At 36.7% G+C, this 16,568-nt stretch overlaps 1 protein-coding gene across 1 annotated transcript in view; it reads left to right on the forward strand.

The window, feature by feature from the left end:
• LOC131049953 (uncharacterized) overlaps window positions 1–16,568 on the forward strand; it is a 245,830-nt gene that overhangs the window by 32,304 nt on the left and 196,958 nt on the right. Inside the window, exon 6 of the mRNA XM_057984065.2 lies at window positions 5,771–5,887. Coding sequence (XP_057840048.2) covers window positions 5,771–5,887 — 117 coding nt within the window. The remainder of the gene's footprint in view (window positions 1–5,770; window positions 5,888–16,568) is intronic.

Raw genomic sequence — 16,568 nt, forward strand, 5'->3', positions numbered from 1 at the left:
TTCTTGCACATGCTGATCTTAACTCCTTTTTTTGCATTGTAGAGTCCTTTCATCCATTGAACCGTGATGTTAGATTCATCATCAGGTTGTAGAGTCATCCTTTGCCTTGAGCGTACTTGTTGTTGAGATTGTAATACTGGAAATGTGAAGTTCTTCATCCTCACGTGGTGGAGATATCCCTCGTCTTGAAAGCCTTTGTAGGTCTTGTTCTTGATGTGATTGATCTCCCTTTGTTCCACGCTCCAAGCCTCCTATTTCTAGCCTTAAACCTAAAAGACAAAGAGATGTTGCATCATACATCATGAATTGAATGGAAAATAAGACTAACACCTAACAATTCAGGCCCCTAAAACTCTTTCAATCTGGAAATATTATCAAAAAATCAAGAAAGGTAAATCTAGAAATACACTTTGCTGTGCTTGCTTAGGTCTGGTTTTGAAAGATGAAATCAGGTTTGCACAAGTTCGCATCAGGACTGGACAAGTTTGCACCAAATCAGGGTTAAAAATGGGTGGAAATAACTCGAAAATTCAGTTCAATTTAGCCTTTGACAGTTTAGCTCTTAAATCTGATCTGCAAGTTTGCCTTATTGCTGATAAAAAAGATTGTCTCAAGTCTGCTTATTAACTTGCTCAGATCTGCTCCTGCCTTAATCAGCTTGTAAAAACAAATTGAATTGATGATTTGAAATACATTTGATCCTCCCCTTTATATGCCTCTTCACCTTTGAATTTGCGTCAAACCCAATTTGGCCGACTTGCATTTTGGTTATTTAAAATTGAATTGTTTGATTGCACATTCAGGCCGGCTGTGCTCGGTAGTATTGATTTTGCCTTCAATTTTTTTTGATTTTCTCTCAAGGAGGCTGACTTAAGCAACTTTCTTGCTGAGCGAGTTTGAGTGGTCTAGAGGGACACATCAAGGCGCACTTAGGGCCTTTTCAAGGACTATGTTGGGCCGTATTTCAAACCTCACAAGGAAAAAAATAGTTGGCTTCCTTCACACGCTTTATTGTCTTCTTTCAAGTTGGCTAGGGTTTGCCGATGCACCTTTTTGCTTGTATAAATAAAGGTTGAACATTGATCCACAAAACATCATTCACCCCGATTCTCACCTACGTCAATCAATTCTTCTCTCTGCCCTGTGAATTAGGATCAGCATTTTAGGATTTTTCAATTCTGATTTTTAAGTCTGATTATAATAATAAGTCCCTGTGAATTAGATCTGATTTTAGGTCTGTTCTTTGATTGCTCATCACTCCCTCTCCTAGATGGGATTTCATGCCTATTGGCTATTAAGCACAAATGCATAGGGCTGATTTCAGGGATGCAAATGGGTAAATGAGGGGCAGTAATCAGTGAAAAATTGATTGCTCAAAATAATTGGATCAACTATTCAATGGCATACAACCGTATATAAAGAGTTTACAAGACGACATTCTTAATTAAGAACTAGTCGTTTTAAGTGAAAACTAAAAAGCTAAAAAGCTAAACAGCTTAAAATATTAAATAAAGCTTAAAAAGCTAAATAATAAAAAGCTAACTATGTGTCTTGATTCTTGAATAAAGAAGCAATAGTTTCACTTAACGCACTAAAAAAGCTAAATAAGTCGACTAAAAAGCTAAATAGCTAAATAAGTCGACAACTAAGATGACCATTATAAAATAGATATTAATATTATTTTAATACCCTCCCTAATGGTCATCGTACTCAATACCCCACATAACACATTGCATGTGTTTGATCACAAATGCAAAGAACACTCTGCTGCTACGTAGACCCTCCTAGGATCTGCAGAATGTAAATGACCAAGGGTATAAGAAGCCATCCAAGCTGATGGAGTCCTCACACACGAATTAGAGATCTGACACGCGAATTATTGAAGCTTGAAACCATGATTTTGAGGAAAAATCGGCAAACCCTTTTGTAGAAGAGTATTGGGTCACAAAAAAAACAAACGCGGGTAGACGGAAAAAAAAATCTGCAAAACCCGTGATTTTTACAAAAGAACCTTCATGAACCTGCTAAAATCGTGTTCGTAGGAAAAAAAGACACACGGCGCCCATAGAAAGAGAACCACGACCCAGCAAATCCGAACTCTCACAAACAAGCATGAAAAGAATTTTCAGAATCTTTAGAAACCCTTTTGCCCATGACCTGCAAATTGCCTAGTAGCCAATAAGATTTTTTTCATAAAAAAAACTCAAAAAAGAATCTGGAAATTATTTCCAGGTGAGGCTTACGGATTTTTTATTAAAAAATTGGCCAAACTCTATAAAACCCCATCAACCTGCTCTGATACCATGAAAAATTGATTGCTCAAAATAAAGAAGCAATAGTTTCACATAACGCACTAAAAAAGCTAAATAAGTTGACAACTAAGATGACCATTATAAAATAGATATTAATATTATTTTAATAATCAGAGCGTAGGAAGGATGAGCATAAGCGCATTTGAGGGCTCATTAAAGTCAAATTGACCAATTTGAATGGATTTTAGATGCATGTAAGGACTATACCCTTGGACAGGAATTAGGAGGTGCAAAGGACTGGGGATGAGGCGGGAATCTGAGGCAAGCAAGGACAAACTGGGGCGGAAATTAGGTGGTGGCAGGGACAAGAACTCAAGTTGAGCGCATTTCTTTGATGTCCAAGGATAATTCATAGATGCTTGGCGGGAATGAGGAGGTGTAAAGGATTATCTAAGGCACAGATTCAAGGTGCTGATGGACAAATGAAAGGGCGGGATTCCTCAATGCTTAGGGACAAGTCTAGGTGTGGATGAGGTGTGCTCAAGAACTTCGCAAAGCAACTTCCATGTTGGTTAGGATGAGTGCACATGAAAGCTAGACAAGGACAAAAGACCTCGTGCGTAAGTTAGATGGATTAACTCTAAGGCATTCTTCCATGTTACACATGGACCTAAGGGCACAAATTGATGGTGGCAAAGGACTAAGGATGTGGGCAAAAGTGAAGGACAAAAGCAAGGGTGGGTTTCCAAGCTTCCCAAGGACAAAGGAAGGGTGCAAATGAGATAGTGGCTGGGACAAATGAGCAAATCATGGGCGCAAATGAGACATGTCCAAGGACAAATGACTAAAGTGAATACTTTGCCTTAGGAAATTTCCAAATGTGCTAAGGATTGAATCAAATGTTTTTTTTAGCATTTTCCAAATGTGCTAAGGATTGAATCAAAGGTTTTTTAAGCATTTTCATACTTAATCCTTAGGCCTTAATTCTCAATTTTGAATTTCCTCACTTAGGCAAGGATTTTGAAAAAACCTTCCTTATTCCCTGATTTTGTCAAGGTCGGAAAATCTGACCTTGGCAAGGAATTCCTCTTTTCTAGGCATCACATCCTTGAATATGTCATCTTTGATCAACACTTAGCATTTTCGAAACATCACTCATCCTAAAAACCTCCATGACAACTTTGCAACATCTCTTTTTACAATTTTGATAACTATGACAACATATTGCAACATTGACAACATTGGCAACTTTCCTGCTCTATGACAACATCTTGCACTTTCATCTTCATTCTTTAGTTTTGACACCTGATCGTGGATTTCGGACACGAAACATTATTTCATGACCTGACCACACCTCAAAGACAAGATAAACCTTGCATTCTGACTTACTTAAAGGACGGCTCGACAAGACATAGCCTTCTCACAAGCAAAAAGTTAAAGGACTAAATCCTATTCCCAAGTTAAGACAAAACACTAAAACACCTAAGCTAATAAGCAAAAAGTGGTGGTCCCCATTTTCAATGGGGTGATGTGTGAAAACGTTACAACAGGCACGGAAACTGGAAAACATAGTCTATGATGAAAGGTACCTATTGTTTGTATGCATGTATTTTTGGCATTAATACAAGCTCCTGAAATCAGGAAAAGGGCATTGGGGATTGTGTGTTTTGGAAGGTTCATATTCTGTTTACATTTTGTGTTTTTTCTTAGTAGATTAATGTAACACTTTAAGCTCATTTGTCTAAAGCTGTATCCTCTTTAACATCTACAATAGTCTCTTTCTTAAATTTACAATTGGCAAAAGTATAAAGATAAGAGAGAGATTTGATGAGAAACTAAAGCAGTTCTCTTTTAAGAGAATAGCCTTTGGCGAATGAAAATTTGGAATGATACAAAGAAAGTACTTGGCTTTAGTTTTAATAAAAAATGTAAAAGATTAAGATTTTATTTGTTGCTCGAGTTGTCTATTCTTAATAGAAACTGTGCTGTTTGGATTAGAAGGCCCTTCATTTTGTATATGGTCTATAGCTTCATATTAAACTGGCAGCACTTTTACCTGACCTATAACTGAAGGTAGTCGTTAGATATGCATCCCAAATAGAGGGGACAATTTAACTAAAGCATCACAAATTGAAAATCCACTTCTGTAAAGAAAAGACTTTACAAGGTCATTTATAAGATAAAATAAGTTTCAACTCTTGAGGATTGGCTTCCTAGGTGTTCTGTTTAGGATAGAATGTTTGAGAGGCATAGGACTGCAATGATGACAGTAAGAGGTCAGATATAATTCTATCATTGGAGAGAGAATACATGTAGAGATTTTGAATGAGATTAGAAAATGGATGCTGCTTCTAGCGCCCAACATAGCAAAACATCTATCCCAGTCATAATTATATTTCTATGACCTTAGAACCTTTTAGTTCTCTCCCTAAATGACTTGAATACGAAGACATTAATTTAAAAGAGATGGGTTGGTGGATCCACTACCAAAAATGCTGGGTTGATATATCGAGCTGAGATGTGGCATGTCTGTTTGCTTAAATTTTAAAAAAAGGGCAGGTTATCAGTTATATTTGATAATCGATTCGGTTGAGGTATTAAACTAGATATTTCTTCTCACAAGCTCCGAATACAAATAAATAATGATCTTGCTTCCGGACACTATATTGTGACATAGAATTGGAGATACAAGACCTTTTCATTGCCAGGTTCCTGGTCTATTTTAAGATCCAGATACTTTACATTATAGGTAAAAATGCATCATCTTATTCATCGAAGTAGTGTCTGAAGACAGAAGAGTCCTTCTGAATAGAGTTTTCACATATTGGTGTTGTGATTGTTGCACTATAATAATAGTGGGTTGTCATTTACCATTGTCCTAATGATCAAGTTCTTGCCATCAGTCAAATTTGATTGTAGATCATGTAGGGGCAATCTTATAGCATATGAAACCAATTCTTCTCTGACTTGAATGATTGGTTTGAATAGTATATTCTGTTTGCACTTGTCATTACTTCCAATTTGACTATATTCTATTCAGGTACTAGAGAGCTGCCATAGCTACTTATTTATTGTATTTCTTTGTGTCTATTATTTCAATATTTTATAATTGTTTGTATTCTATGCTAGCTATGAAACAGAGCTATGCTTTAATACTAATAATCCTTTATTGATTAATATTATACTCGTTAAACATTTCATTCAGCTCCAGTAGTAAAATTTCCTAAAAGCTTTCTAATATGGGGGATTCATTTAGTTGTGCTAGCAACGGTGCCTAGCTGCACAATATGTTTAATTTTACATTTTTCAATTGAAATCTTATTTAAAGATATGGCTAGATTGAAAAGTTTGACATTTTATGTAGATTTCTGTTATAGAGAAATGGCTGCACTATGTTGTGTACATTTGTAATTATATAAAGATTTGTAGTTGGTTTTATAATCATTTGTCAAACTGTTATGGGTGTTTCTAATTGTTAGTCTGAAAGTTTTGATGGATTTGTAATATAATATTTGCAGGCTATTCCCTTTCTGGTCGGTTGTCCTGCTTGCCTACGAAATTTTCTGAATCTTTTTTGTGAGCTCTCTTGTTCACCAAATCAAAGTCTTTTTATCAACGTGACATCCACTTCTCAGGTGTGCGATTCTTTTAAAATATATATGTTTTGATGAATTTTCTAAATTAAAATTGGAAATCTTGCCTGTATAAGTAATGGCGTTTCCTTGATTAGTGCATTTTAAATGCCTCCATTGTGGGAAAAAATGGACCCAATTTCAGATATCAAGATAAATGTTATCTTTCTAAGATTATACAGTTTGACAACTCTAGGGTTGAGTCATTCCAGGCAACTCGTGGTAGATTTTTTTTCCCATTCTGCATTTGGATGGATGGAATCTATTATTATGAATTTGAGGTTGTTTAGCAAGATCAAGTGTTTTGGACTGCACAATATTTGATAACTATGTTAGTGGTGCCATGATATTTGACTGCTGGTAAGTAGTTAAATTTTGTATAAAAAATAGAAAAGGGTGTATAAGGCCCATGAGGTCCTGCACATCACATATCAAACCCTGAAGCTTGCCTATATCTAAGCCACGTAACTAGTTTAATTTTGTATAAAAAATAGAAAAAGGTGTAGAAGGCTCATGAGGTCCTGCACATCCCATATCAAACCCTGAAGCTTGCCTATATCTAAGCCACCCATCCATTTGTAACTCACAATTACCTTACTCAATTTGCATTTTGCACTTACACTTGTGAAGAGGAAGAAAAGCAGATGACTGTTAGCTATAAGAGGTGTAGTTGTTGACAGTTGTATGCTTTAATATCTATAAATTTGCTGCTATATTTACTCTCAGACATTTTGCTATTTGTAGCCTTGGGGCCTTTTAAGTTTTGTCATAATTAAACCAATGAAATTTGAATTTTTAATTTCCCTGATACTTCAACCAATGAACATTGGACATTGAATGTTGAATTTTATGCATTATGTGAATGTCTAACTCTAAACCTGAATCCTGAAGTCGTGTACGGAGTAAAGATGTAAAGATCTGAAATCGCCCTCCCCTGAACCCTGACACACACAGAGACACAGATACCCACACACTGTCACCTATAGAAATGGCCTAGTGGACTGCTGCCCCTAAAACCTCTTTTGCCACCCCTGTCCTGGAAATGCTGTGGAACATTATCATCTCTAGATTTTTCACATATTTTGTTTCATGATTAGAACATAGGATTTTTATTTCACTGACATAAAGTTGAAGATGAAATGACATTTCTTAAGATCAATGGATAGAACAACATTGTTTGGGAGGTAATATGTTGTTTGTAACTAGGGTTATATAGGGTCGGATTGCCTTAAGGCAACATCCGAACCCTTTTAGGTCTGGGCCCTAAAGTGTAACGTGACCCCAAGCCTAGGCCCAGCCCTATCTCTCATGCTATCCTAAATAACTCACGCCACAATAATATTGGCGCCAAAACTTAAAGGAGGCCGACTTGCAAACAAGGGTTAAAGGTGCATATAAATAAAGGACATTTCACAAGTCAAACACATCAATTCAATCTCAAGCAAAAGCGAATTAGCTCTGCTGCTAAGGTGCGAATTCTCAAGGAAGGGTGCGAACTTAATTCTCAAGGAAGGGTGCGAACTTAATTCTCAAGGAAGGGTGCGAACTTATCTAGACTTGTGCGAAATTGTCCAAGAGGACATAGGGTATTTTGATGCAGTCTTGAAGCATGCAAAAGGTTCAGATCTGATATGTAAAGATCAGATTCAGAAAAGCAAGCTAAGTATTGTACTTATGATTTTAGAGGAGAATATATAATCTGACCTGTGGGTCTTTAATGCTGGGTTTTTCCTCCTTGGAGGTTTTCCCAGGGTATGTGTGTTTGTCTCCTGGTTATTTACTTCATTTCTGATTTTACTGAATGTTGGCTTATTAAAATACTACAAATCTGATTACAATTTAGGGCATAATCAAACATATAAATCTGTTTAACAAACCTAGGGTATAAAATTACATGGTATCAGAGCTAAGGTGTCACTAACTTCTGATTTTAGCAAATCAATTGTTGCATATAGCTGCTGTTTGTTTTCAGATTAAAAATGTCAGGTTTGAAGGCTGAAGATAGACTTGAGGGAGCCATTGATTTTGTTGCTTGGAAAGTCCGTATTCTGTTGATCCTTGAAGAGAATGATCTACTGAAATTTGTAGAAGAAGAAAGGCTGTCTCCTCCAGAAGATGCTACAGAGCTGAAACTGTTTAAGAAAGATTCCCTCAAGGCTAGAAGGATCATAATTGAGTCCGTCAAGAATCATCTTGTCACTGTCATATCAAAGTTTGTATCTGCTAGAGAAATGATCAAACACTTGGAAGGGATGTATGGAGTCAACAACCTCAACAGGGCTCTTGCTCTAAGACAACAACTTCTTCACATGAAAATGAAAAAAGAAGACTCAATCATAGCCTACTTCATGAAGATCAATGAACTAAAGGACAAGCTAAGCACTCTTGATTGCCAAATCCCAGATAAAGATCTTGTTATGATTGCATTAAATGGTCTACTTGATGAATGGGAACTATTCATTCGTAGCATTGGTGGAAGAGCCGATCGTCCCAACTTTGAGCGTCTTCAATCTGATTGCATCGAAGAGGAATCTCGAATTGAGGTAAGAGGAAAACTCAAGAACTCTCTCAAAGATAATCATGTTCTCTTATCTAAATCTAGGAAAGGTGGTCATTGGAAGAAAGAGAAGAGAAGCAAAGATTTTAGATCCTCCTCCTATGATCCAAGGAAAAAGTCAAGAGATTCCTCTCACATTCGTTGCTTCAGATGTGATAAGTATGGTCACTATGCCAGAGATTGTCAGAATGACCCAAAGGAGAGGGAAGCCAATTTAAATGAAGTTGCCGAACAAAGTGAAGATTACCTTCTTATCTCTGCTCTATCCAGCAATGTTCCTACAGACAGCAATACGTGGATACTTGACAGTGGTGCCTCCAGACACATCTTAGGATTTCGTGAGCATCTCTCAGATCTGTTAGAAAAAGACACCAATCTTCATGTAGTAATCGGTGATGATGCTCGATACTCGGTAAAAGGTTCTGGCACTACCTCTTTAAAACTAGATTCTGGTATTTCCTTGCAACTCTGTGATATTCTCTTTGTACCTGGTATTAAAACAAATCTTATTTCCATTTCTGCCTTAGAAGATAAGGGTTTGCAAATAGCATTTTCTGAAGGGAAAGTACTTGCTTGGCCTGAGAAATCTAAATTCAAATCTGCTCGTATTATTGGAAATAGATGTGATAGTTTATATAAGCTTGCAGCTAATCCAATTCAAGCTCTCATTCATGAGACCCCTGAATCATGCGAGCTATGGCATAGAAGATTGGGTCGCCTACACTTCCAAGCTCTTCCCACTCTTGGTAAAATGATTAAAGGTATGTCTAAACTCAGTTTATCTCATGATGATGCTTGTAAAGGTTGTGCAATGGGTAAGAATGTAAAGAATCCTTTTCATAAAAGCGATAGTAGGGCTAAAGAAAGGTTAGAGCTTATTCATTCAGATTTATGTGGTCCTATGTCTGTAGCATCTCCTAGTGGTTTCCTATATTATGTTATCTTCATAGATGATTTCTCTAGGAAAATATGGATCTATTTTCTTAAATCTAAAGAGTCTGAAGAAGTCCTAAACAGATTTAAAGAATTCAAAGCCTTAGTTGAAAATACTACAGGAAATCGAATTAAATGTTTGAGGTCTGACAATGGAGGTGAATACACCTCAGGTAGTTTCTATGACTTTTGTGTTAACACAGGAATTAAGAGGGAGTTCTGTGTTCCCTACAATCCTCAGCAAAATGGAGTTGCTGAAAGAAAGAACAGGACCATTGTTGAAGCTGCAAGAGCCATGATCCATGATCAAGACTTGCAACCTTTTCTATGGGCGGAAGCATCCAAAACCGCAGTTTATATTCAGAATAGATGTCCTCATCGCGCCCTAAAGGATGTGACGCCTGAAGAAGCCTTTTCAGGAATCAAACCTGACATCAGTCATCTAAGGATATTCGGAAGCCCTGTGTATGTTCATGTACCTAAAGAAAAACGAACCAAGTTGGATCCATCTGGAAAGAAAGGCATATTAGTAGGATACAACGAATCTTCCAAAGCCTTCAGGATCTACATTTCAGGTCAAAGGTATGTTGAGGTAAGTAGAGATGTAATTTTTGAAGAAGATATTGCTTTCAAAAGATCTGAAGGTTCATTAACCAACAATGATGATATGGTGATTGAAAATCAAGATTCAATAGTTGATGCTAACCTTGAGATACAGGAGGAGTCTACTGACCTTCCAGATCAGGAAGTTCAGAATGACCCATCAGAACCTATGCACTCTACCGATATACCTCAGGATATTGTGGTCTGCAAGAAGAGACCACTTTGGGTTAGAAACACGATTCAAGATGTTGAAGGGTTCGCTGCTCCCAGAGGAACCTTTAGAGATAGCAAGAGATTCCAAAATCACGCCAACTACATTTTTGTGATGTGCAATATCATTGAGTCTGAACCTCACAATATCAAAGAAGCTATGTCCCATCATGCTTGGAAATTAGCCATGGATGAAGAGTATGGGTCTATCATCAAGAATGATGTCTGGGACATTGTACCCGGACCCAAAGGTAAGTCTGTTGTTTCCTCTAAATGGTTGTTTAAAATTAAACATAATGCTGATGGTAGTATTGAAAAATATAAAGCTAGGTTTGTAGCTCGTGGTTTTTCTCAAAAGGAAGGAATAGATTATGAAGAAACCTTTGCCCCTGTTGCTAGATATACTTCTATTAGATCTATAATAGCTATTGCTGCAGCCAAAGGTTGGGAGCTGCATCAAATGGACGTTAAGACAACCTTCCTCAATGGTGTCATTGAGGAGGAAGTCTATATTGAGCAACCAGAAGGTTACGTAATCCATAAAAGAGATTCTCATGTTTGCAGGTTGAAGAAAGCCTTATATGGGCTCAAACAGGCTCCTCGTGCTTGGTATGAAAGAATTGATAAGTACTTACTAAGTTTAGGATTTTGCAAGACTGATGCTGATGCTAACATTTACTTGAAAGTTTATAATGATGAGATGCTTATTTTAGTTTTGTATGTGGATGATTTATTTCTCACTGGTGAAAGCAAATTAATCATAAGATGTAAGAAGGAATTAGCCTCAAAATTTGAAATGAAGGACTTAGGTCTAATGCATTACTTCCTAGGGTTAGAAGTATGGCAAAGAGCTAATGAAATTTTTCTAAGTCAGGGAAAATATACTATTGATATTTTGAAAAGATTTAGAATGATAGATTGTAAACCTATGCGTACCCCTATGGAATCTAACTTAAAGAAGTTAAGTGTTTTTGCAACTAACTCTGATTTTGCAGATCCCTCTGAGTACAGGCAGTTGATTGGCTCCCTGATGTACCTAGTCAATACTAGGCCAGATATCTGTTATGCTGTGAATGCTCTCACTTAGTTTATGAGCTTACCTAAACTTGTTCACCTGGTTGCTGCCAAGCACATTCTAAGATACCTGCGTGGCATGATTGGTTATGGGCTGAAGTATTCACTTAATACCCCAATCCTCTTGGAAGGCTACTCAGATTCAGATTGGGCAGGAAGTGTCAAGGACAGGAAAAGTACTTCAGGCATTTGCTTCAACTTAGGCTCTGCAGTGATCTCTTGGGCATGTAGAAAGCAATCTTCGATAGCATTAAGCACTGCAGAAGCTGAGTACATTGCCGCATCTGTTGCATCTAGAGAAGCAGTGTGGCTTCGTAAGCTCCTTGTTGGATTATTTGGTCAAGCTAGTGATCCTACCACCATTCATTGTGATAATCAAAGCTGTATAAAGATGTCAGTAAATCCTGTATTCCATGATCGGTCCAAACATGTGGAAACACACTATCATTTCATTCGGAACATGGTGCAAAGAGGCGCCATTCATCTCAAGTACATTAGCAAAGATGAACAGATTGCGGACATCCTTACCAAACCTTTATCCAGAGTGAAGTTCGAGTACTTCAGAGACAGACTTGGTGTTGTGGAAAACGGAACCCTGATTGAGAGGGAGTTGCAATCTCAGTGACCCTATCTGCAGCACTTTGAATCATCCTTTGCTTGTGTGCAAGAATGAATTATGTCCAATCTATGTTTGTGTGCTAGATGGATGATTGTAATAATGTAAAGACCCACTTGTGTATTACACTTTCTATGCTTGTGTGCTAGAACCATCCTATGCTTGTGTGCTAGAACCATCCTATGCTTGTGTGCTAAGTGGAAGATGTAATTCTATGCTTGTGTGCTAGATGGAACTCTAAAGGTTCAGATTATGTATTCTCCTCTTCCCTAGTTAAGAGGGAGTGTTGTTTGTAACTAGGGTTATATAGGGTTCGGATTGCCTTACGGCAACATCCAAACCCTTTTAGGTCTGGGCCCTAAAGGGTAACGTGACCCCAAGCCTAGGCCCAACCCTATCTCTCACACTATCCTAAATAACTCACGCCACAATAATATTGGTGCCAAAACTTAAAGGAGGCCGACTTGCAAACAAGGGTTAAAGGTGCATATAAATAAAGGACATTTCACAAGTCAAACACATCAATTCAATTTCAAGCAAAAGCGAATTAGCTCTGCTGCTAAGGTGCGAATTCTCAAGGAAGGGTGCAAACTTATCTAGACTTGTGCGAAATTGTCCAAGAGGACATAGGGTATTTTGATGCAGTCTTGAAGCATGCAAAAGGTGCAGATCTGATATGTAAAGATCAGATTCAGAAAAGCAAGCTAAGTATTGTACTTATGATTTTAGAGGAGAATATATAATCTGACCTGTGGGTCTTTAATGCTGGGTTTTTCCTCCTTGGAGGTTTTCCTAGGGTATGTGTGTTTGTCTCCTGGTTATTTACTTCATTTCTGATTTTACTGAATGTTGGCTTATTAAAATACTACAAATCTGATTACAATCTAGGGCATAATCAAACATATAAATCTGTTTAATGAACCTAGGGTATAAAATTACATAATATAGGGGAGTGATACATTTCTCTGTTGTTCAGCTTCCTTTGAGGTCAAATGAAACTACGTATTTCCTCTTAAGCCTTTTTCCTAGATTTTGCTTGTTAATCGACAACACAAAGACTTTCCTTTATTCTACTGTATATATTCTGGAAACTAAAAAGACTTTCGAAGACAATTTGTGGACTGTTGTACAGACTATTGTTCATACAGTGTGGGACCTTGTGTATGCCCTTGTTGAAAGATGCAATGGATAGGGTTGGTCGTATGTGAAGTGGGTATCCAAGTAGGATTGGGAAAAGGAGGAAATCAAAGTGATAAATCTCTCAGAACATTAAAATTAAATTAAGAGACTGAATGCAGTAGCTACATCCACTGCTACTCATGCCACCCTTGTGGATGGGCCAGTAAAAGGGAGCCAACCTGATGGTATCTCTCAATACCCTCTTGACCATTTTTAGTATGTCAGATACATCAGTTGATCCATTTTCGTTTGGGAATTGCATAGTACTCAATGTGTGAAGGCGTTCTCATTGAAGGACTTGTTATAATTTGGCCAACAATTCCCTCAAAGGATACCACATTTCTTGTTTTGAGAAAATGTCACTGTGCTTTTGACAGAAGAAAAGGATATGCAATGCTTTCATGACTTTAGAAAGAAACGAGGAAATTTAATTATTTTATTATTAGCCACAGATGACCAAAGGTAGGTCAATGGGACTAGAGGTTACAGCAAGGAGTGTAAGCCATCTAGATGGAAGAAACTATTGTTTCTTATGTCAGAGAAGGTGATTGTACTCCCTGTGGAGAGTGAGCATGGAGGGAGGGAAATGAAGCCAGTGAAAATCGAATTCTCCCACAAGGCACAAAGGGGTTCACCCTCATTGTTATACTATTGGTTCATAGGGCAGGATCCATATGGTAGGAATGGGACCTGGAGTAATGTGTGCTGTGGGGACTTGAGTCTAGGGTAGTGTCCCATAGGTTTTGATGTAGATTTTCATACATGTATTAAGTGGCGGGAAGAGAAACTTGAAGGGACTCTGGAGTGTCCATTGTTTTAGATGGTTGGGCATATGTTAGTCACAAATCTCTTTTTAATATTGCTTCCTACTCCATGTTAGGTCATGCTTTTGAAATGCCATGACATGAGGAGGGCCAAAGATGACTCATGATTGATGGTCCTTAGAGACTGTTGAAAGAAATTGTTCAAGAAAATCTGGTTGAAATTATAAGAAAGCCAATGGCATTTATTTATAGGGGGTTTGATTGAAGACAAGTACTCAATGTTTAAATATATTTTGGGCCCCTTAAATAAAGAAATAAAAAACATTGCATGGGTTGGGAGAACAATGAACGAATGAGACATGTTCTTTTAGGTTTCATCAAGTAATTATTAGTGAACATCCACTGTGGATGGTTCAACTAGAGATTTGGCCTAGGATATAGTCTCAGAAGATAAAATGCTTCAAAATTCTTTTGATTCAGTTGTTCTTGTGGTCAGTTGAAAATTTTGTCTGAGAAACTGAAAGAAGGTGAATAGGCATTGGAAAATAAGAAGACCTCTATCAGCAGATGATACCATTGCTACTGTTATTTTTAATTATAGGATGAGTTAAGAAGAAATGAGTTCAGGTCTTAATATTTTTGGCTGTAACTTGGTCACATGATGTTAAAATGAGATGAATTTCAAAATTTTAGAACCATACACATTATCCTACTTACTCACCAAAAATTAACCCAAATTTTGTCTATTTAGTCCTCCAAAACGTAAGATACTGTTGCAGACTTGAAGATGTCTTTTACTGTCTTCTGTGGCTATAAGGTGTCAAAACAGGCTGAACAACTATGGAATCTAAAAGGGAAACTAAATGTTAGAATTTGGAACAGTCCAGAAATCTTATCGAAACTCATTATATACATCCACATATTGAACATAAGGAGGAGAGGCGAGAGTTTTTTGTCTCTTGGAGAGGCTTCATGATACCATGTGAGAGATAAAGAGCTATTCTGTTTCATCCTTACCATGGTTGGGAGCTGCAAATCATTATGCATGGGAAAAGATGAGGAGGTGATGTCTCTTTCCATAGTTAAAGGGAGTTGTAGATAGCATAAAAGAGTGTTTTTTCAATGTACAACCTTTGTTGAATAAGGGATTATCTTTTTCTGGAGTTTTTCCATATCAGGTTTATCTAGTGTGAATATTTGTGCTCTCTTATAGGAATAACATTGTTATGCTTTAATTTATATTGTTTTACATATTCCACTGCTGCACAGTGTATGAGTAATTAGGGCCATTATTCATTGTAATATTGCAAGAGGATGAATAGTTTTTATATACAGTGGCATGGGCGATTGCTTCAGCTTAGCTTCATGTAATTTATCTGTGTATATATATTTGATTTGAGTTTTAGTTGCATGTCATGTGTGTTCCTGCAACACCATAAGATTGTAAATGTATATAATTTTCATTAAGTTAGGGATGTATTTTGGCCATGCAAATATTGAAATAAGCAATAAAAGTATTGATGGCAGCATATATCTGTAGCAACAATGAAATATGGCGAAGTATGTTGAATTTCTCACTTATTGAATCATCATCATAATCCACTGATAAGACTTGAGTCAGGTTTTTCAACAGCTATGAGCTATGAACTTATGTATCATGTAAATGCCTAGCTATTTTTTTATAGATTTGATGATAATCCAATTTCCAAGAGACATAAATTTTTTTAATTTGAAGTTCCAGACCATATGTACATTGCGTTATTCAAGTTTGTACTACTAAAATTTGATCACACTGTCTCAATTTATTTCTGCAAAACAAAATACCAGAACATCACCAAGTGAGTGAAATTGGAGTTGTATTTCTTCATATTTTTGTGAAGAGGAATCTTAAGCTAATAACAGGATCCATTCTTTTTCTATCACCATTTTGTTTTTATCCTGACAATAGCCAGATTTCTTTTTGGACCCACCATAATGTGAAAACTTAGTGTTTCATCAAGATATGATGTGGTTCCTTTGGGGTTGCTGTATTAGAATAACATCAAAGCGAGTTTAAAGGGCCTAAAAGCATTGCCATTGACTCTTTCACTGTAGAAAAGGCAACGGTTGAGATGGTTGAATATATATATAGGCTTGATTTATGTACTGCTTTGAAACGAATTAACTTTTTTTTTTAACATGGTCACTCCTTTTGGCCTATGGTAATTACTGATAATTAGTTTTAAAAATTAATTTTGTTGCTCTAAATAACTAAAAATAATTTTTATTATTAAATTTGTGATTTTAGACATGGGTAGGATCAGATTCTACCTTCTTTTGATAATAGCTATTGTGATAACTAAAAGTCTAAATGTATTAAAGTAATTTTTATGTATAATGGTCAATTAGCTTATAGGATAGACTTTAGCAATATTCTTTATTCTTTTTGCTTTATTACTTGTAAGTCTTATCTTGTTAGTTGTCACTCTTATCCTATTCAGATAAAATTTTTGTAATATTACTTAAGGAGACTTTCGCTGCTTTGTTTAATATCAAATGCCTAACAGTCATTTTGTGTTTAATTTTTGTAATATGGTATTAGAGCCCAAGTCAAGCTTTGAGAGTTGAGAATGTGTGAAGATCAAGGGATTACTATCGGTAGTGACAGTCTGAGTAACACTTGTAGCTACCTGAGTGGAAAGACACCTCACATATGCAATTGTACACACTTGAAAAATTGCAGTTTTTTTTAATAAAATTCATGGTTTT

This window comes from Cryptomeria japonica, chromosome 8, assembly GCF_030272615.1.
Source record: "Cryptomeria japonica chromosome 8, Sugi_1.0, whole genome shotgun sequence".
Lineage (NCBI taxonomy): Eukaryota > Viridiplantae > Streptophyta > Pinopsida > Cupressales > Cupressaceae > Cryptomeria > Cryptomeria japonica.